At 36.6% G+C, this 22,618-nt stretch overlaps 2 protein-coding genes across 10 annotated transcripts in view; both read right to left on the bottom strand.

Moving 5' to 3' along the window:
• Positions 1-22,618, bottom strand: part of flnba (filamin B a) — a 750,037-nt gene that overhangs the window by 155,906 nt on the left and 571,513 nt on the right. The gene's annotated exons all lie outside the window — the stretch shown is intronic.
• Positions 4,757-22,618, bottom strand: part of megf6b (multiple EGF-like-domains 6b) — a 119,808-nt gene continuing 101,946 nt past the window's right edge. For 8 of the 9 annotated variants that reach the window (XM_021479907.3, XM_073917117.1, XM_068224440.2 and 5 more), the window contains 10 exons: positions 22,210-22,338; positions 17,695-17,826; positions 15,926-16,054; positions 15,358-15,459; positions 13,311-13,439; positions 12,827-12,955; positions 10,426-10,554; positions 7,932-8,060; positions 7,306-7,434; positions 4,757-5,466 (listed from right to left, as the gene is read on the bottom strand). In XM_021479907.3, coding sequence (XP_021335582.1) covers positions 5,402-5,466; positions 7,306-7,434; positions 7,932-8,060; positions 10,426-10,554; positions 12,827-12,955; positions 13,311-13,439; positions 15,358-15,459; positions 15,926-16,054; positions 17,695-17,826; positions 22,210-22,338 — 1,202 coding nt within the window. In that variant the 3' untranslated portion in view covers positions 4,757-5,401. The remainder of the gene's footprint in view (positions 5,467-7,305; positions 7,435-7,931; positions 8,061-10,425; positions 10,555-12,826; positions 12,956-13,310; positions 13,440-15,357; positions 15,460-15,925; positions 16,055-17,694; positions 17,827-22,209; positions 22,339-22,618) is intronic. The other variant, XM_073917116.1, reaches the window with a different exon arrangement.

Raw genomic sequence — 22,618 nt, forward strand, 5'->3', positions numbered from 1 at the left:
TTCCGTCTTTTCCGAGCTTTTAGTTGCATCAACCCTGAAACATTCCTTTATTTTTTGTTTTGTATATCCTCACCAAAAAAAGAACATTGAACTTCATCAAAAGTGAATCTCATCCATTAATAAAGTGTGTGTGGAAGTAAACGTAGCGATCAGTAGATGTTGAGTAAAGGCAGTTCTTAGTTTAGTTTCAGACATGATGTGTTGAGTGTTGATGTGTTTGATTCAGCAGATTCATCACTGTGTTTTAGACTCTAGAGCTGAACTCGTCCTCTTTTACTTTCTCTTTCTGTGAGGATTTGGGTTTTTTGGTGTTGTACCACATCAGCCTGTTTGTTGACGGCTTTTAAAGCACTTAATGTTGTTTGCCGTCTGCTCATCATGAGGAGAAATATCACTGACAGACTTGAGACTGGATTTGTAAAACTGGCATCGATTTAGTTTTTTTTATTAGTGACCTTAGAAATACTAGTTTAAGTGGTTTGTTCAGCCAAAAGTGAAAGATGCGTCGTCATTTACTCACCTGCAGGTTGTCCAACAATGAAGATTTAACTTTTCAATCAAATCAGTCAAATTCTGACTACAAATCACCCGTGAAGAGATAGAAAAATAAAATTTTGCTTATTTCAAGACACAAATGCTTAATGATGAGCCGATTTCAGGCTTTTATTCACATAAACACTGTAAACAATGAAAAATTAAAACATAAATTAAGTTAACTTAATAATTATTTTACAAAATAAAGTGGATTGAACATAAAACAGTTCAGTTGTCCCAAAAAACATCAGACTTGTCTCCATTTAACTCATTTTAAATAGGTAGTTTTAACAAGCAGCAAAAGTTGAGTGTACAGAGACCACATGGGAAACTAGGTTGAAAGTGGTGTTAGTGAGGCCAGCAGGGGGCGCTCAACCTGTGGTCTGTGTGAGTCCTAATGCCCCAGTATAGTGAAGGGGACACTACACTGTCAGTGAGCGCCGTCTTTCGGATGAGACGTTAAACCAAGGTCCTGACTCTCTGTGTCATTAAAAATCCCATGGCACTTCTCGTAAAGAGTAAGGGTGTAACCCCGGTGTCCTGGCCAAATTCCCTCTATCGGCCCTTGCCCATCATGGCCTCCCAATCATCGCTATCACCTAAATTGGCTCTATGACTGTGTTTCCACTCCACCAATAGCTGGTGTGTGGTGAGTGCACTGGCGCTGTTGTCCTGTGGCTGCCGTCGCATCATCCAAGTGGATGCTGCACACTGGTGGTGGTGTGGAGAGACCCCCCTCATGATTGTAAAGCACTTGTGTATGGCCATACATGATAAATGCGCTATATATAAATACACATTATCACCTGAAGCCGCGGTCACACTGGACTTTTCGCCCGATAGACTTCCATTTGTAACAGACCAGAAAACACAAGCTCATGCGACAAGTTTCACTGCGTCACAAAGTTCAAGTTTGGTGAACTCTGTCTTGCAAAATCGCATCATAAGACTGCGTGAGACTAATCAAACATCAAAACATGACCTCTCCGGAGAGAAATTTAAAATATTGACTAATCGCTTGCTTTTTAAGTTCATCTTGTTTAATCCCGACTCTTTGCAGGACATTTTCCTGATTTTTGCACCCTTAAATGACTTTCAGAAAATTACCAGCATTATTCGCTGCATTTGTTCTGTTGAAATCATGGAGGCAACAATCTTAGAAATAAAATTATAACATGATTTACTTGGGCTCTGCATGATAATTTATATAAATAATACACACAAACTTAAGCATTATATAAAATATCTGATAAATGAAGGACTCTAAATCATCAAAAATCAACTAAACTTGGTCAATTATTTATTTAAAATGGTACATATTTATTAAATGCCAAAAATCTTTCAAATATTTGGTAAAAATCATCTTCCATGAAGACATTTAGTACATTTCCTCCCATAAATATATCAAAACTATATCATGTAGATTGTGTCAAAGCAGCTTCACATAGAAGTTCTAGTAAATTGAAACTGTCAGTCCACTTTTCAGAGTTAAAGACAGTTAAACATCTTCATTTGTTTTCTGTGGATGAATGAATCTTCATTTTGGAGCAGTGTGATGGTGAGTAAATGATGAAGGATGTTGAATCAGTGGCGGACAAACGTTTTAATTTTGGAAAAGTGTGATAATAGCGTGCTGATCTACAGCTCAGAGGAGACGGATGCGTCTTATTTTCAGATATTCTACACTTTAGTTCATGCAATTATTTTGCATCTTTAATATTTTACAAAGACAAAAATCTGATTTTATTTTTTTACTATTCTTTGTTGCCCTTCGGAGGTATTGACCTGAAGATGATGATGATGATGATGATGATTACAAAGAGCAATTATTTGCACTGAATATGCATTTTTGGAGAATTCTGTGAAATGTATACAATGGCAAGCTACATTTCCACGCTTCGTGGAGAAATACTGTACGTGGAGTCGGATATCTGTATATAGTTTGACCTTTGTACATAAATATACATAAGAGTATTCATGGTCCTGATCACTCCAGCCTTTGGTTCTTTTATTTTCATCGAGAGGCATTTGCTGACTGCATTGTGCTTGAATCTGAATTTAGACATGTACAGCGCCAGTATCTATGAAACGACTATATAAAATGATGACGATGAAAAAATCATGTTGTGTCTGTTTTCTGCTGCTGTTCAAATGGGTGGAAAAGTCAAGCGCTCGGTGTTGATCATAAGCCACGCCCTCTCCTGGTAAACCAATGAGACTCTTTCCAATGACATCACCAGCATAGGATTACATTTTAAACATTTCATTTTTTTGTCCATTCTTAAAAACTTGTAGAATATTAGAATAGTAAATGGTGTAATATATAAAAGAAAAGAGTGTATTTTTAATGGGAAAATTCTAAAGTAAATTGTTTTAATATTCTACAAGTTTTAAAGCATTGTCAATAATTCTGAAGTAAAACAATCTGTGAAAAAAAGGTTAAAGTAAAAAAGTTTTCATATATTTTACAAGTTTTTAAGCATCAATACAAAATTGTTTTACATTTTTTGACAATTGATAATTTTGTTAATTTTTTGAAAAATTATTTTTTAAAAAGTCGTTTTTAATATATTTTTCAGATTTTTAAGCATTGACTAAAAATTCAAAAGTAAATAAAAAGTATAACATTTTAAAGTAAAAAAAAAATGTTTGATATATTTTACAAATTTAAGCAAACAAAATTTATAGTAAACGTTTTTTGACACAAATTTAAGTTACACAAATTATTTCTTTTTATGTTACAATTTTTCAGGCATCGACAAAAAATCTTAAGTAAAAAAAAAAACTATTGATTATAAATTTTGAAGTAAAAATATCTGCTTTTTATATATTGTACAACATTTTAAGCAACAAAAAATTGTAAACGTTTTTTGAGTTAAAAACGTTAAAGTTAAAATAAAAAGTTTTTAAGCATCGATAAAAATGTTCAAATATTTTGACAACATTAAAAAGTAAAAAATTTGTTTTATATTGTTGTTTTAAAACCTGTTATATTACAGGTTTTTAAGCATCGAATAAAAATTCTGAAGTAAAGAAAATGTTAAAGTAAAACATTTTTGTGTTGTTTTTAAATATTTATTTTACAGGTTTTTAAGCATTAACAAAAAATCCAAAGTAAAACATTTTTTTTAAAAATATGTTAAAATGTTTTAAAATGTAAAAAAAAAATTACATACTTTTTAAAAATGTATTTTACAGGTTTTAAGCATTGACAACTTTTTCCACAAAAAAAATTAAGATAATTAAAAAAATTTAAGATTTTTTTTTAATAGTCCACGTTTTTAAACATCAACAAAAAAATCCAAAGGAAAATTTTTCACACACACACATATATATATATATATATATATATATATATATATATATATATATATATATATATATATATATATATATATATATATATATATAAAAATAAGCATTTTCAGATGTTACAATAAGAATGTAGTTATGAAAGATGTAAATACCAATTGTTGGAGCATATTTTATCATAAAAATGAATACAAAAAAACACTAACCTTAACTATTTCAGTCTTTCAGCTTCTTTTAAACTGCTCTGATTAACTTTTTTAAGTTGCGAGTAAATCATGATCATGTCAAGGTAACTCCTGTTTCTTGTTAAAGCAGAATTTTGCTTGTTTTTCGGGTTTTGTTGGTTGTTGCTGGAGTAACCAAGGCACAGGCTGTAAAGGCTCTGCCCTCTTCTGGAAAGAGGCGGAAAAAACCTTTAACAGCATCATACAAGTATTTTCAGCTAAAACTTCACAAATGCACTTAGTAAAGTTGCAAAACACAAGATCCTTATTTAGGATTTTCAAGAACATGCTCTTCATGAAATAAAGTTCTTAAGCGATGTCTTAAAGGGATAGTTCACTCAAAAATGAACATTCTGTCATCTTTTACTCATCCTCCAAAACATGTTTGAGTTTTTTTCTGTTGGGGGTAGATATACTGAAAATGCTGGAAGGAAAAAAAAACAGCTACAGTATTTTTTTCCCCCCCAAGTTATGGTTGTCAATTACTCCAACATTCTTCAAAATATCTTCTTTTGTGTTCAGCAGAAGAAACTTGTAAAAGTTTAGAGCCACATTGAGAGTAAGGATGTTCATTTTTGGGGTGATCTGTGCCTTTACGAACAACATTAAGAAAATATCTGACATTCTTGAGGAAACTTTTTTTTTTTCCCTTTTAATTGTTTTTAAAGTGAACCAATAACAGTTAATGGCACAACGGGAGACTTTTATTTTGAAAAGTGTGGCCACTGGGTCTAAATACTACACCAAAAGCTCTTGCTGAATTCAAAATAGTGCACATTTATGTGTTTAAAAAAAATCCACATTGCTTTTAATATGAGTAAAATCCTTTCTTGGGTTCAAGAGTTTGCATGACATTTACAATTGTATATTTTACAAAATATATAAATAATTCAAACTTTATACAACACATGAGTCAGAAGCTAATGTGTTCAATTCCTGCTGTTTTCTAAAATGAACATAATCATAAAAGACAGCATCACACTGTAGCACCAATATCAGGAATAATCACTTCATGTACAGTTGAAGATCCACACACCATTGATCAAAGTCTGTTGAAGAGCTCAAACAAATAAGTGTTTGGTAAAAATGCTGAGCCTCTCACTCGTTTACTACAGCTCAATGTAAATGTGACCGTACTGACACCCTGAATGAGGATAAAGTGCATCTGTGTGTGTGTGTGTAATTTCTGTTTTCCAGCACTCTTGCTTTCTCTTCTGCACAGAAAACACAGCGAGCTCCTGCGGGTGTGACAGAACCTGCAAACACTTCAACACATTATTTATTCTGTGTGTGTGTGTGTGTGTGTGTGTGTGTGTGTGTGTGTGTGTACGCTATGAAGTGTTGAGCTGAAGCTGATCCTCTTCTGACCGTCTGGAGTTCAGTTCTGGAGGAGCGCCTGCAAACACAGTTACAGCTGATTACAATTACTGTATACATTACTGCATCATATAAATGTTTTCGGCGTCGCAGTGGCGCAGTAGGTTGTGCTGTCGCCTCACAGCAAGAAGATCGCTGGTTTGAGCCTCAGCTGGCTCAGTTGGCGTTTCTGTGTGGAGTTTGCATGTTCTCCCCACGTTCACATGGGTTACCTCCGGGTGCTCCAGTGTCCCCCACAGTCCAATGAGATGCAGTACTGGTGAATTGGGTAGGGTAAATTGTCCGTGTCAATGAGTGTGTATGAGAGAAGGGAAACTTGCTGAATAAGTTGGCGGTTCATTCCGCTGTGGTGACCCCGGATTGATAAAGGGACTAAGCCGACAAGAAAATGAATGAATAAATAAATGTTATCAATTATATTTAGAGGGAGAGAGAGGGAGTTTCGTAATATTTTTTTTCTGGAAAATGATTTTCCTTTAGTTGGGTTGACATAAAAAAAAAAAGATTTTTTCTTTTTTTAACAAAAAATTATATATAATAATAATAATAATATTATTAATAGTGGATTAATGGATCACAAATGTCATGGTTTGGATCACACTATGTTTTTTTGTCACAGATCAGACCATTTTTCAGATCAGCAAAAAGGGGGGGGGGACCAATCTTATTTGTTTTCCATCTACAGGGTGGGCCATTTATATGGATACACCTTAGTAAAATTGGAATGGTTTGGGATATTAACGCCCTGTTTGTGGCACATCAGTATATGTGAGGGGGAAAACTTTTTAAGATGGGTGGTGACCATGGTGGCAACTTCTTTTTTTTTTTTTCAATAGGAAGAGGGTCATGTGACCCGTCAAACTTATTGGGAATTTCACAAGAAAAAAAACAATGGTGTGCTTGGTTTTAATGTGATGTCATATTGACAACGTCCACACAACGTTAAGCTGTAACACCTATCAAATGCTGGATTTTGGTTGCCATACCTGATAAATAAATGTCAGTATTTGTCGTCAATATGACGTTGGTTTAAGATCGTTGGATTTTGGTCAGTTTCTAACAACCTAAAATCAACCAAATATCAACGTCTAATGATGTTACAGCTTGACGTTAAGTGGAAGTTACCACTATGACGTTTAACAGATGTTAGATTTATTTATTTATTGTCATACCTGATGAATAAATGTCAGAAGTTGTCAATATGACGTTGGTTTAAGATTTAGACTCAATATTGGATTTTGGTCACTTTCTAACACAACCTAAAATCAACCAAATATCAACGTCTAATGATGTCACAGCTTGATGTTTTGTGGACGCTACCACTATGACGTCTATCAGATGTTGGATTTTGGTTGGCATACCTGATGAATAAATGTCAGTATTTGTTGTCAATATGACGTTGGTTTATCAAATATCAACGCCATTTGATGACGTTATTGAACATCAAAATAACGTTGTCCTGGGATGTATCCTAGACATTGAATTTTGGTCATCTGACGATCCAAATCTAACCTAATATTAATGTCTTATGATGTTGTGTGCCTGCTGGGCAATAACTAAATGCACTACAGAATGTTACGTTTACACACATCCACAAGTTACATGTAAACGCGTCAGCTTTTTACAGTGTAATACTTACTACTCACTACTTTTGAAAGGTCTTTTACTCCTACTTTGAGCAATCTTCACAGAAAATACTTTAACTCGCACTACATTTGTGGGTAAGTAATGGTACTTTTGCTTGAGAATGATTTTTCAGTGCTCTTCCATCACTGCTGCTCTACAACATTATGAAGAGATGATTGTTTACTCTGTGAACATGATTAAAAAGATAAAGAGAGTGAAGATCAGTGTTTACTCTGTGAACATGTGAAGCCGATCCAGCCGCTCAGACAGAAGCAGCGTCCATTTCTGCTGTCGCACTGAGCTCCATTTTCACACTCGCACAGCAGAGAGCAGTCAGGGCCAAACCGGTTCACACTGCAGTCTGAGAAACACACAACACAACCAATCATATTCACACACACACACACACCAATTCAAAAATCATCTCAAAGTCTGAGTGAACTTAAAGTTGTTGAGGCTTTATTTCAGTATGTTGATGACCTTCCAAATGAAACTGAATATTGAGTAGGGGGCGGGGCTTTCTTTGTGCAAATCATTCCCTCATCATCGCAAGAGGGGCGTGGCTAGGAATATTGTGTATCAAACTGACATCATCTGAGAAGGAGCCAATCCGAACACAGAAGCAGATGCTCAGACTTTGATTGGTCAACTAATTTCAGTTCATGAACTGGCACCGATTAATCACTCACCTACAGAATGTGCACTGGCTAAATAAACACCGTACATTTGGATTTCACAGCTTTAAAGTGAAAACTCATGGCAGCTCATAAAATGAAAAAAATGTATGTCTGTTTACGAGAACTCTTGGAGTGTGAATAAATCCTTTTGTGAACACAGGATTGGCGTTCCAGAACTCACCGCTGTCACACCGCACTCCAGTCTTCCCTGATGGACAAACACAGCGGCCGCTGACCGGGTCACATGACGCTCCATCAGCACAGTCACATGACTGAGAGCAGTTCACACCAAACCTGCCCTGAGCACACACTGAGACAAACACACACCTTCAGGGTTAATTCATATCATCTCGTTTTCATTTTAAAAGTGTCTGAATTATTGTTTATAGACAGGGAGTGAATTACAGCGGGTTTGGGGAGGATTAACTCCGCTAATAAATAAGAGTCGCCGCACTGAGGAGGTTGTGTCGCAAGAGATCGCTATAGAGACGTGTCTCCCGCTTTCGGAATGTTGAAATGTCGAGGAAGACATGTGAGTTGGTAAAAGTTGTCGGAAGAAAGATCAAGCTCCTACGGAACCCCGGAAGGGATGTAGTGGAGGAGAAAAAAATTGGCTGGGTAAAAAAAAAAAAATATGGGTGAAAGAAAAAAATGGGTGGAAGGAAAATATATATTTCTAAGTTTTTGCGTTCTCTTGCAAAAACGTTTTGCGTTCCCTCGTGAAGTTTTGCGTTCCCTCGCAAAAACGTTTTGCATTCTCTCGTGAAGTTTTGCGTTCCCTCGCAAAAACGTTTTGCATTCTCTCGTGAAGTTTTGTGTTATCTCGCAAAAACGTTTTGCGTTCCCTCGTGAAGTTTTGCGTTCCCTCGCAAAAACGTTTTTCGTTCCCTCGTGAAGTTTTGCGTTCCCTCGCAAAAACGTTTTGCATTCTCTCGTGAAGTTTTGCGTTCCCTCGCAAAAACGTTTTGCATTCTCTCGTGAAGTTTTGCGTTCCCTCGCAAAAACGTTTTGCGTTCCCTCGTGAAGTTTTGCGTTCCCTCGCAAAAACGTTTTGCATTCTCTCGTGAAGTTTTGCGTTCCCTCGCAAAAACGTTTTGCATTCTCTTGTGAAGTTTTGTGTTATCTCGCAAAAACGTTTTGCGTTCCCTCGTGAAGTTTTGCGTTCCCTCGCAAAAACGTTTTGCATTCTCTCGTGAAGTTTTGCGTTCCCTCGCAAAAACGTTTTGCATTCTCTCGTGAAGTTTTGCGTTCCCTCGCAAAAACGTTTTGCATTCTCTCGTGAAGTTTTGCGTTCCCTCGCAAAAACGTTTTGCATTCTCTCGTGAAGTTTTGCGTTCCCTCGCAAAAACGTTTTGCGTTCCCTCGTGAAGTTTTGCGTTCCCTCGCAAAAACGTTTTGCATTCTCTCGTGAAGTTTTGCGTTCCCTCGCAAAAACGTTTTGCATTCTCTCGTGAAGTTTTGCATTCCCTCGCAAAAACGTTTTGCATTCTCTCGTGAAGTTTTGCGTTCCCTCGCAAAAACGTTTTGCATTCTCTCGTGAAGTTTTGCATTCCCTCGCAAAAACGTTTTGCGTTCCCTCGTGAAGTTTTGCGTTCCCTCGCAAAAACGTTTTGCATTCCCTCGCAAAGTTTTGCGTTCCCTCGCAAAACTGTTTCTCCACAAACACTTCCTGTTCACATGACTCACGTAAACCCTCCCGTTTTTGCCGAAATTCTCCCATGTTTTACCATTCTATCCCACTTTCTTTACATTAATACTGTGCGTCGATCGTCGTCTTTCATATGCAACCTCTAAACGAGTGAATGCATGTATAATCGCTGACTGTCTGTACTCGCCATTTAAAGAGGAGCACAGAGGAGCGGGTGTATGTTTAAACAGACACATACACTGAATAATATGTTAACATCTCCGTCCTGCATGTTTTATTTTAAACAGCTAATTTTTCTCTTAAATGAGCACAAACAGTTTCTAAAGTAATGGACTGCTTCATTATTGATCTGTGGATTCTTACAGTGACTGTTATCAAACAAAACAAAACGAGATTCTTTTGCTGCTCATTTGTTTGATAACAGAGGTGTCACTTTACTTGGCGTGTACAGACGCTGATCTAGGATCAGTTTATTGTACGGAGCGTGTCTGTCAGTCAGCGCTTATACATGCGTTCACTGCTTCAGAGGTCGCATATGAAAGTCGACAAACGACGCACAGTATTAATGTAAAGAAAGTGGGATAGAATGGTGAAATACGGGAGAATTTCGGCAAAAACGGAAGGGTTCATGTGAGTGAACAGGAAGTGTTTGTGGAGAAACAGTTTTGCAAGATAACGCATAACATCTTTGCCAGGGACCGCAAAAACTTAGAAATATATATTTTCCTTCCACCCATTTTTTTTCTATCACCCATTATTTTATTTTCACCCAGCCAATTTTTTTCTCCTCCACTACGTCCCCTCCGGGGTTTCGTAAGCTCCCATAATGCAACTCAAATGCAGAAATAAACAGGGAAAATACAGAAAACTGCTAATTTAGGAATATTGTTTGACAGTGTTTGATTGGAGGACAGAATATTCAGTGTGTTTACTGTAGTAGAAAAATCATTACAGTACGTCTGCGGTGAGTCCCTGTAAAGCACATATTCAAGTGTGTGTTGACTGATGTATATACTGTAGGTCTGACCGTGCTGACAGCGCGGGCCGTGGACTCCAGCGGGACACACACACTGTCCTGTATCCGGATGACAGGAGGCTCCGTTCATACAGTCACACTGCTGCTGACACCCAGAGCCGAAGAGACCAGCCGGACACGCTGAAACACACACAAATCACAGTCATTCAGCATGTGTATGCATGATTGTGGAATTGTGGGTACTTCTCTATTTCCAAGCTAAACCGTCTTATTATTTTTGAAAACAAAAATAATTGTAATTTAAAAAAAAAAGAAAAACGAATTATATCAAGTTATCATGGTGGCTCAATGGTTAGCACTGTGGTGTCACAGCAAGAAGGTTGCTGGTTCGAGTCTGGTTTGGTTGGCATTTCTGTGTGGAGTTTGCATGTTCTCCCTGTGTTCGCGTGGGTTTCCTCTAGGTGCTCCCGTTTTCCCACAGTCCAAAGACAAGTGGTACAGGTGAATTGATAAACTAAATTGTTGAGTGAGTGTGTGTGTGTGTGTGTGTGTGTGTGTGTGTATGTGTGTGTGTGTGTGTGAGTGTGTGTGAGAGAGAGTGAAAGTAAGAGTGTATGGGTGTTTTTTAGTATTGGGTTGCAGCTGGAAGGGCATTCACTGTGTAAAACATATGCTGGAATAGTTGGTGGTTCATTCCGCTGTGGCCACCTCTGATAAATAAGGGACTAAGCTGAAGGAAAATAAATTCAATTATTCATTTTCATTCAGCTTAGTCTCTTTATTACTCTTGGGTCGCCACAGTGGAATGAATCCCAACTTATCCAGCAGATGTTTTATGCAGCGGATTCCCATCCAGCTGCAGCCCAACACCAGGAAAGGAAAATAAATGAATGAATGAATGAATAATATCATGAAAATACGAGACATTCAGTTTTAAACATGTCGTGTGCTATCATGTTTAAGGTTAGCGTCTTAAGCTAAAGCGCAAAAAGATGGAAAATGTCAACTCTGTGATGGTTTAAAAGGTTTAACATTAACTTAAACAACAATTAGTAACAAAATCAATCATTAGTTTACATTAATAAGAGATTCAGTGTGCTGTAAATTATCAGGGTATCTGTGGATCCTTAAAAAGTCCATTAGGAAGACCTTTATTCGTCTTAAAAAGTCTTAAATCTGTTTCAAAAGTCTTACAAATGCAATGAAACTGACCTCATGAAGAAGATTTTGTTTCCGTTTTGAAATCTATTTCTATTTGTCCAGAACGAAATAGGCGGAACCCCATAAAATAAACACTCGGATGGTAATTCATTAGTCATGTTGTGTGCTTTCTTTGCAAATTCTGTACTATTAAATTATAATATACATTAAGTTTTAAATTTCATTCAGTGAGTTTTTAAAAAATCCTAGATAGAACACTACCTGTCAAAAGTCTTGTCGCCTGTCCAAGTTTTAGGATCATCAAATAATAGCTTAACTTCTAGTTGAACATTTGGCATCAAAAGTGGCTTAAATGAAAGGCGAAGGCCTCTACATTACGCTTATTTTACCAAAATAAAATGATCAAGCCTTGATTTTTAATAATTTGATCAGGACAGTAAGGTCTGACTTTACTCAGACAAAAGTCTCATCACTGAACAGAAATAATGTCCAGTATAGAATATAAAGTCCTGCTGCAGTGGAGACAGAATGAATATTGTGTCTGACTACATCATGAGCTTGGAGGACTGCATCCATACATCTCTGACATGCCTCAAATCACTGATTAATAAAGTCATCTGGAATGGTGAAGAAAGCGTTCCTGCAGGACTCCCAGAGCTCATCAAGATTCTTTAGATTTGTCTTCAACGCCTCCTCCTTCATCTTACCCCAGACATGCTCAATAATGTTCATGTCTGGTGACTGGGCTGGCCAATCCTGGAGCACCTTGACCTTCTTTGCTTTCAGGAGCTTTGATGTGGAGGCTGAAGTATGAGGAGCGCTATCCTGCTGGAGAATTTGCCCTCCCCTGTGGTTTGTAACGTAACGGGCAGCACAAATGTCTTAATACCTCAGGCTGTTGATGTTGATCATCCACTCTGCACATCCACTATGCCCCATACTGAATGTAACCCTAAACCATGACATTTCCTTCAACAAGCTTAACTGATTTCTGTGAGAATCTTGGCTCCATGCTGGTTCCAGTAGGTTTTCTGCAGTATTGGTGATGATTGGGATGCAGATCAACTGATGATTCATCTGAGAAATCGACCTTCTGCCACTTTTCCAAATGATCAACTAGAACTCAAGTTATTAAGTTATTAACTCTGACAACGGGGATCCATGTCAGGTAGTGTAGAAACCTGCAGACACCCTGATTATATATTACTATAAATCTTTCCAGTTTCAAGAAAATTAATGGAAAATACCTGAAACGTACATACAATTCTGAAATGATTCATATGTTTCTCACCGTGTTCACACAGATGACCGTAATATCCTGGACGACAATGACAACTTCCTGTCACTCGGTCACATGTGCTGTTATTCTGACAGGAACACTGAAGAGAGCAGTCAGGCCCAAAGCTGCCATCAGGACACTCTAATAAACACACACACACACACACACACACACACACACACACACAAATTATATCAAGTTATCTCTAAAACACCCAGAAATGGGTTGCAGCTGGAAGGGCATCCGTTGCATAAAACATGTGCTGGATAAGTTGGCGGTTCATTCCACTGTGCCAACCCCGGATTAATAAAGGCACTAAGCCGAAAATGAATGAATGAATGAATGGTGTTTTCAGACACTGCTTTTGTTTTTGTTTTTTTTTACGTTACAAGTCGGTTGTTTACAATCATCAGAGCAAAAGTCTAACAAGTTCTTATTAAATGAAGATGTTATAACCTGTAGAGAGTGCTAAACATGTATTAGTTCTGTATGTCACCTTTATCACAGTGTTTGCCGGTCCAGCCGAGAGCACATGAGCAGTTTCCAGAGACTCCGTCACACACACCTCTGTTACTGCAGTCACAACGCTGAGAACAGCCAGAACCAAACCAACCTGGAGGACAGACTATACACACACAGATGTAACAGAGGGAAACAATATAAGTATTAGTTCTACTGTCCTCAGTGTTATATTAGACAGCTAGTTAAGCTTTAAAATTATAGTTCCCATATCATAAAAACAGCCTTCTTTCATTTGAGAAATATCGCTAAGCTAGGAAATCTCAAATGCAGAAAAGCTTATGCATTTATGACCTCTAGATTAGATTACTGCAATGCTCTGTGCTCTGTTCGCCCAGCAGCCCCTACTAATAAACTTCAGTTACTTCAGCCAGAGTTCTTACTAGGTCAAGAAAACATCCCAGTGTAACAGTGCATGCTGACGATCACATTTGGCATGCTTTGAGACTTTTGTTTCCCTGCTGGTGTTGCAGAGAGTAATGTGATGTGCTTTTTATTTAATGCCATGTCAGCAACCAAGGCTATTTTCATGGCAGGAATCTTTCAACAATAAACATAAAATTTAAGGGCTCTATTTTGACGGTCCATGCGCAGAGCGCAAAACGCAGGGCGCAAACGCTTTCAGGGCGTGTCAGAACGCATTTTTGCTAATTTACAGTCGGGAAAACCTGCTTTGCGCCAAGGCGCATGTTATAAAAGGGTTGAGTTTATTTTCTTAGTGAGTTATAGGTGTGTTTTGAGAATAAACCAATTAGAGTCTCATCTCCCATTCCCTTTAAGAGCCAGCTACGTCGCGCCAAGAGCACATTCGCTATTTACAGGACGCAAAGTAAGTCTAATGGAAAAAATGAGCATTTCACTAGCAAACAGTTAACATTTTATTAACAGAAAACTGTTAAACAGAGCATCTACTGCGTGAGAATGAGAGATAATGGATCTACTTTCACTTTCACTCTTGGATAGGGAAACCTTTACGCACAGACATCAATTAGTCTATAAATAAATAATTTCGTTTGTTAAGCGCAAAATTTTGTTTCAAAACTATTTCTAAATTCAGTTCTAATTTCCAGCAAACGAATAAATGAACAATAATAACCAAGTGTGGTCAAAATACTGAGTTATTTCCATATACACCTGCCATGCCCCATATAGTCTAAAACCTGACAGGTGGCCAAATCTAAGCTTGTTTTTAATAAAACAAATATAAATATGGATATAATAAATAATACTGCTAATAATAATAACATTATACAAAAGTAAATTGTTATGAATAAACTGAAAAAGCCCCCAGAGATGAAGAAGACATAAAAGCAGTGATTTTTCATATTTATGTAGGCTAGAAAATAAAATGTTTTGTAATATTTTAATTCTTTATATTTATATTCTATATCTATTCTTATTATATCCTATATATATCATTAATATTTACATTTTTTCATATGTAAAGATATTTGCCTATTGCTCTCTTGTGTGTATTAAGCAGTGTGTAAGCGAGGCGCAACTCTGCGCTGGAGTTTAGACCGGGTTAGTTTTGGTCTAATGAAAAATCTATTATAGTTTCTCAAAATAGCAACGCGCCAGCGGTCCGCCTCAGAGCGCTTCCTTTTTAGACCAGAACGCCTATGGGCGCACAAATGAGCGCTAATGCATTTGCTATTTAAACAGCGTAGCGCAACGCCTCAAAACGACTCTTGCGCCAAGCTGAAACTACCAAAAGACTACAGCGTCACGCCTTGCGCCACACTGCGCCGGGTGTATGATAGTGCCCTAAAAATCAACAAACAAAATAAAACATAAATTAAACAAGATTTTTTGTGTTAATACATGATAAAAAAAAATCTAATATCTTTTCTGGTTTCATTTTGTTAAAAATGTCCTTAAAAGAGTTCATTTCATAAAAAAAGTCTTCTGGAATCAGTAAAAGCAGGACAGTCCAGTAAAATGTGTTTTATAGTAAGAGGAGTTTTGCAGCACAAACACTGAGTTGGGTTTTGGTGTTGCAGAGAGAAGCACCATCAGCTCACCTTGATGTGCAGTGCATCTTCCTGTAGCCGGATCATTCCTCACTCCTGTCCCACACGCTGACACATGAGCACAGTCCAGACCATAGCGACCCGCTGGACATGCTGAACACAGGAGGAAGAGCTGATACAGTGTGTGTGTGTGTGCGCTTCACACATGTATACATGGTTTACAGGGACACTCCATAGACGTAATGTATTTTATACTGTAAGAAACTGTTATTATATTGCTCTTCCCCACCCCTACCCCTAAACACAACCCTCAATGGAAGCCTGTGGCATAATCTAAACATCAAAAGACTTTAAGTATGATTTTAAAACGTTTTGAATTAAAGGGACAGGAGGTGTGACCCAGTAAACCACCTTAATAGAGTAAAGTTATAGTAAGTCATAGCCATGCCATTATTCAACTTTGTGTTCCCCTTGTAAACCACATAAGCTGCACACACAGAAGTATGTGTGTGTGTGTGTGTGTGTATGTGTGTGTGTATGTGTGTGTGTGTGTGTGTGTGTGTGTGTGTGTGTGTGTGTGTGTGTGTGTGTGTGTGTGTGTGTCCAGTGCTTAACTCACTTTGATTGCATTGAGCTCCAATGAATCCGGCTGGACACTGACAGGATCCCGAGTCTGAGAGACAAACTCCACCATTCAGACACTCACACTGATGCTCACAGCCTGAGCCGTACAAACCCTGCGGACACGCTGACACAAAAACACACACACACATCACAAACATGCATTTACAGAACACTGCTGAAAAATCTCCATATGCAGACGCAACAGTTGAGCTCAGAGTTATAATTACTGCTCTATTTTTCAGCTGAACAGCTTTGAACATTGACTTTACATGTAAATATTTTAACTTATACAACATGTTGACCTGTTCACATGCATACAGCAGGCAGGTGGATAAAATGTTTTATATTTTTATTGCTTTATCTGTAGACATATTTTAATAATCATTCATTTTCTTGTCGGCTCAGTCCCTTTATTAATCCAGGGTCGCCACAGTGGAATGCACCGCCAACTTATCCAGCAAGTTTTTACGCAGCGGATGCCCTTCCAGCCGCAACCCATCTCTGGGAAACATGCACACACACACACACACACACACACACATACACTACAGACAATTTAGCCTAACCAATTCACCTGTACCGCATGTCTTTGGACTGTGGGGGAAACCGGAGCACCCGGAAGAAACCTACGTGAACGCAGGGAGAACATGCAAACTCCACACAGAAACACCAACTGAGCCGAGGATCAAACCAGCAACCCAGCGACCTTCTTGCTGTGAGGCAAACGTGCTACCCACTGCGCCACTGCGTCGCCTATTTTAATAATTATAATAATAATAATAATAATAATAATAATAATAATAATGTTTTGGGGTGTTCAATGTTTTGATTTTTTTTCAGTTTTAGAAAGTGTACTACTTTGTTTTTACGTTTCTAATTGCAATTATATTCTTACAAATGTATGATTTGAATATATTTTATTTGTCTTACTAACTTTCTTTGGCTTTTAATTTACTTTTTACATTATTATGATTAAAAAAAAACTTTTTGTATATACTTTTGTAAAAGTTCATTTTACTTGACATTTGCCACAATATTATAACTGTTTATTAAGAGTTTTAAGTTTTGTGTAAAGTTATAATTTGAGTGTTTTATTCAAATTTAATATATTAAATATCTTAGATTTATTTGCAAGTGTTTTGTTTCACCATAGTTTTATTACATTTTAATAAGTGTTCAAGTGTGTTTTCACTTAGTTATTTGTTTAACTTTTTCATGTTTACAATTCATACAATTTTAGTAATAATTTTAATCTAACATTTTTATTGTTAGTTTATATATATTTATATATATATATATATATATATATATATATATATATATATACACACACACAGTTGAAGTCAGAATTATTAGCCCCCATGTTTATTTTTGCCCCCATGTAAATAATATTTGACTAGATATTTCTCAAGACACATCTATACAGCTTAAAGAGACATTTAAAGCCAACTTATTGTATAACGATGGTTTGTTCTGTAGGCAGTCAAAAAATAGCTTAAAGGGGCTAATATATATATATATATATATATATATATATATATATATATATATATATATATATATATATATATATATATATATATATATATATATATTGATTTATATATCATATAACCTTGGTGTGAAGCGCAGTAAGCGATCAAAGTTTTTTTTTTCCATTTAAGGCTTTAAACAACAGCATCTGAACATTAGAGATTGTGTAGAAAAATACAGCTGACATTTAAACACCCAAGAGCATCAGCATCAGATGTTGTTTTCTCTCACTCTGTTCACACTTGAGTCCAGTGAATCCGGGCGCGCAGTAACACACTCCAGTCACCGGGTGGCAGAGCTGGTTTCTTTCTGAACACTGACACACCTGATTACAGTCCTGGCCGAACGTGCCAGGCAGACAACCTGAAGATAACACACACAAACGACACATTATTCATCACAAAAACATCACGTCATACTCCACACTGATAAACTTCCGGTGACCTGTTATTGTGAGTTTTTTTTCATTTTATATGGTTCTTTTTACATGTTATGTTGTAATGTAATTAAAATACATTTAGTTAAATCAGGGGTTTTCATACTTTTTAATCTCAGGGACCCCCAAATAGGATGATTCACTGCAGGGGACCCCTTTGCCTAAAGTTTAAAGGCACTTACGTATTCCAAGTATAATTATGTAAAGTAAAATTCTGTAAAATGTAAAGACATTATAGTTCATATTTCACAGGCATGAAAAATGGTATTGTTTTTAAAACTATTTTATTAGTTGGCAACTGAGACAAAAATGATTCTAAAAATGTTTATATTTAATAAAAAAAATAAATATATATAATATATATATATATATATATATATATATATATATATATATATATATATATATATAAATAATATATATATATATATATATATATATATATATATATATATATATATATATATTTACATTAACTGAACAAGATAGCTTTTCTAAGGCCATGTCTACACTAATCCAGATAAATTTGAAAACGGAGTTTTCCTCTAAAAGCGCATCACGTCCACACTGTCGTTTTTATTCGTTTTCCAAAACTTTGTCATCCACACTGAAACGGCTACAAATGCTTTCACACTGTAGTGCGCATGCGTGAAACGTAAGACGCTTCAGCACGCGTCATTTCCGTCTGACGTTTATTTTCTTTCTGGCTCTTTGAAACGTTGCGGCAAAATGTCAAGGAAAAGCACAGTTTTTTAAATGGACTGACAATGAAGTGGAGTTGCTGCATCGAGTAACACATGAATACAAAGTTGCAAAAGAGAGTGAAAATGTAGACTGGGAGACGTGCCAAAACAAATACACTGATATACTGGACCGCTTTAAAGAACAGCATCCTGCTGATGACGCTGCTTACCCTCACAGTAAGGACGACATCTCTAAACTTATAATCACAACGAAATTAAAGTAAACGAATTAGTAACATGACTGTGTCACATGACAAAAAAACGCGTCATCGTTTTCGAAAGACTCCGTTTTCACAGTCTACACTACGACATGAAAACTGCGTTTTCAAATTTATCCACTTTGGAGATCGTTTTCAAAAAGATACGTTTTTGTTTCCTAAAAACGCGTCTCAGTGTGGACGGAAGGGCAAAACGGATACAAAAATATGCGTTTTCAAATGAAAACGCACTAGTGTGGACATGACCTAAATAAGGCGCTGGTAGATGAAAAGTTGAACCTGGACATTTCTAGTTTCTGTAGTTTTTTTTTAATTCCCTGTCTTGTATTTATGGAAAACTGCTAAATATTTACATTGAACTTATGCGTCTGCTTACTGTGTTGTCTGACAAAGGCACACAATCTACCTTTCGTGCCGCTTATTCTCCAAATAACTCTTTGACGATGTCTTTGGTAGCTGATAATAACAATGCTTTGCCAACTGTGTGCGGCTTCTTAGCACGTGCGATGTGCAGTGATGCCAAATATGACGCTTTTAAACACCTCTCAGAGATTAATGCTTGCTGCCGAAAAATACTAGCCTGCCGGGCCAAACAAAATTCCTAATGTTTAAAATAGTTAATAGTGATGGGTCGTTCATGAACGATTCGTTCATTTTGAACGAATCTTCAATATGACTCGGGAACTACGAGTCCTCTCAGGGAGTGATTTGTTCATCCGCGCGTGTGCACATTTGTGCAGGTGGTATCGTTCATTTCAAGCCTTTTGAGTCGTTCATCGCGGAAAGGCAGAAGCCAATCACTTGGTTTAGAGCCGGAAAAAGAATTAATACGTTCATCTCTCGAGTCCTCCATCGGGTTTGAGTCATTCATTCCTTACGAGCCAATCACATGCGTTTAGAGCCGGAAAAATAATTGATCCGTTCATCTCTCAAATCCTCTATCGGGTTTGAGTCATTCGTTCTTTACGGGCCAATCATATGCGTTTAGAGCCGGAAAAAGAATTGATCCGTTAATCTCTCGAGTCCTCGGGTTTGAATCATTCTGTCACGTGATGAACGAACGACTCAAGAACCAGAAGACTTGAAAGGTGAACTAATTATCATGGCTCCTATCGGCTCAGTCTGTGTACTTTGGTTGAGATTATATGTGTCTGTCAGTGTAACGTGAACGAACCACTGACATTTGAAGACATGAAGAGGTGAGCTGAGCAAAGAGACAACAAAACCTTCAGACAAAAGAGCAGGTAAACATTAAATACTTATTCTTTCCTTCTTATAGTATTCTATTTATGATTTGTCGTGTGATCAACCTTTTGGGCTAGTTATAGATGTGTTTGGAAACAATTCGTAACATTTTAATAATATTTTTCGAAAAAAGATTCGTTCATCTTGATGAACGAGACTCAAAGATCCGAGTCAATAAAATGATCCGAACTTCCCATCACTAACAGTCAATCTGTTTTTCTGCCTCATTGGGATGTTTCTGCTTTAGATGGCGCTTGAGCTTGGATGGTTTCATGCGTTCGTTGGAGAGAATCTCTTGACAAAGAACACAATGGGGTCTTTCGACTCCCACTCCCTGCTTTAACATGCAGGTAAAACCAAACGCAATGTAAGATTTGTCATATTTTCTGGTTTTCACCTTAACGCTCGCCAAATCAGATTGGCATGAACTGCTTGCGGGAGCGGGATTCTTTACAAATCTTTCCTTCATCTGTACTGCTCTTACAGCCGCTAATTGCTCCATTTAACTGTATGCAAAACCTTAAAGCGCGCAAAGGATTTTGATATAAACACATTATTCAAAAGAAGGTAATGATTCGCACTCAATTGCTTCATACTGTTTTTATTTTTACACTTTCTTACATTTAACAAATATGCTATTTAATCGATATATTAGGAATTGTAAATCTTGAACGTTAAAGTTGTTGACAAAAATAAACAATGATTTTTTATTATTATTTTTTCTTTAAATGTTTGTGAACTTCGGAATTATTATTTAAAGATAATAATGGGAGAATAATGTTAATTGATATGTTTCTTGTGAAATAATATTTTAGGAGGTAAGGGTATTTTTCATGTGGTTAATCATGATTTATTGAAGTGAAACCGAAACTATTGGTTAACACTGTGATAATTGATTTGCTGTCTGTTTTTTTTGTTTGTTTTTTTTGGATAAAAGTATTTTTTCGAGAGGTTGATGTACAGTAATGAAAAAGAAAATATTGATAAACTTGATGATATTTGATGTGCTGTTTTGTTATGTAATGTTACTGAAAGTAAATGTATTTTGCAAGTAATTGATCTTGATATTGTAACGAAAAGGAGAGGTCTGAAACTTGATGTTTGATGTGCTGTTTTCTTGCGAGATTATGTTTTGGAAGGAAAAGGTATTTTTTGAGTAATTAATCATGATATATTGTAGTGTAAATTGTTAAAAAAAAAAAGAATGATAATTGATAAGATGTTTTCCTATGTAGTAATGGTTTTTGAATGTAAGTTTTTTTCGTATGTCTTGCAAATCGTTTTTGAATATGCAGCTAAATGTCTCCTGTATAATTGGTTGTAAGAGTAGAGATGAAGGTAAGACTTGTTATTTTTAATCTTTGGGTAATTGTTAAATGTAGAAAACTTTTTTAATGTCAACTGTTAGAATTTTATTGTATTGATGTACACCTGATTAGTGATGGTGGTTGATGCACTTTATCTCTGTGGAGTGAGGTCGGAAATGGGAAGAATGTTTATTGTCATTGCTGTGAAGATTATAAGTTATTGTGTGATTAATGGATAATGAAATGAGAGTGACGGTTTAACTAATTGCACATTGTGATTGACTATGGAATAAAAGGGTGGAGTTGGAGAATGTGTCACACACTGAGGAAGGCTTTGTGCCGAAACGTCTGTTTGTCTGTTATCACCCGTAAAATGTAAGAAAAAGTACAAATAAAAACAGTACGAAGCAATTGAGTGCGAATCATTACCTTCTTTTGAATAATAGTAACGATCAGATTAACGCACCAAACCAAAGAAGTAACTAAAAAAACCGCAAGCGCGCAGGACAAACTTCAGTAACTCTGCACACGTGATATAAACACATTAAAAATAAGCATCAACTTATATAAATCATAAAACTATATAAAGATTAATAATTTATTGTCATTAATAATTTTAGGATTGGAAAAAAATATCTCATAAATCATTTTTCTTTAAATATTTGGTGGCCGTTTATCAGGAAGTGATGATTTTAATCTCTTTGTTTGGATGGAAACACGGCTTTATTCGCAAATGTTTTCTATGGTATTCCAGTTTTGTGCGTTAATCTAATTGTGATCTTTGGATGGACACATACTGTGTTCACAGCCGTCGCCGGTGAATCCTGGAGCACAACCACAGTGACCGGTCACATGATGACACGAGGAGCCGGACGGACAAGAGCAGCGCTGGACACAATCCTGACCAAATGAGCCCGGCAGACATGCTACAACACACACACACACACACACACAGAGAAAGAGAGAGAGACAGAGAGAAAGAAAGAGACAACAGAGAGAGAGAAACACACACACACACACATTACACACCCAGACAGACACACACAGAGACACACGACACATGCACACACACACAACATGCAGAGACACAACATATGTTACACACACTTCAAATAAAGGTACAGTTTCACATATATTAAATATTTAATAATTGCTCGTATATAATTAATGTCATTTCAAACATAATACATGTATAATTAATAAATA

Source organism: Danio rerio, chromosome 11 (genome assembly GCF_049306965.1).
Source record: "Danio rerio strain Tuebingen ecotype United States chromosome 11, GRCz12tu, whole genome shotgun sequence".
NCBI classification, from domain to species: Eukaryota; Metazoa; Chordata; class Actinopteri; order Cypriniformes; family Danionidae; genus Danio; species Danio rerio.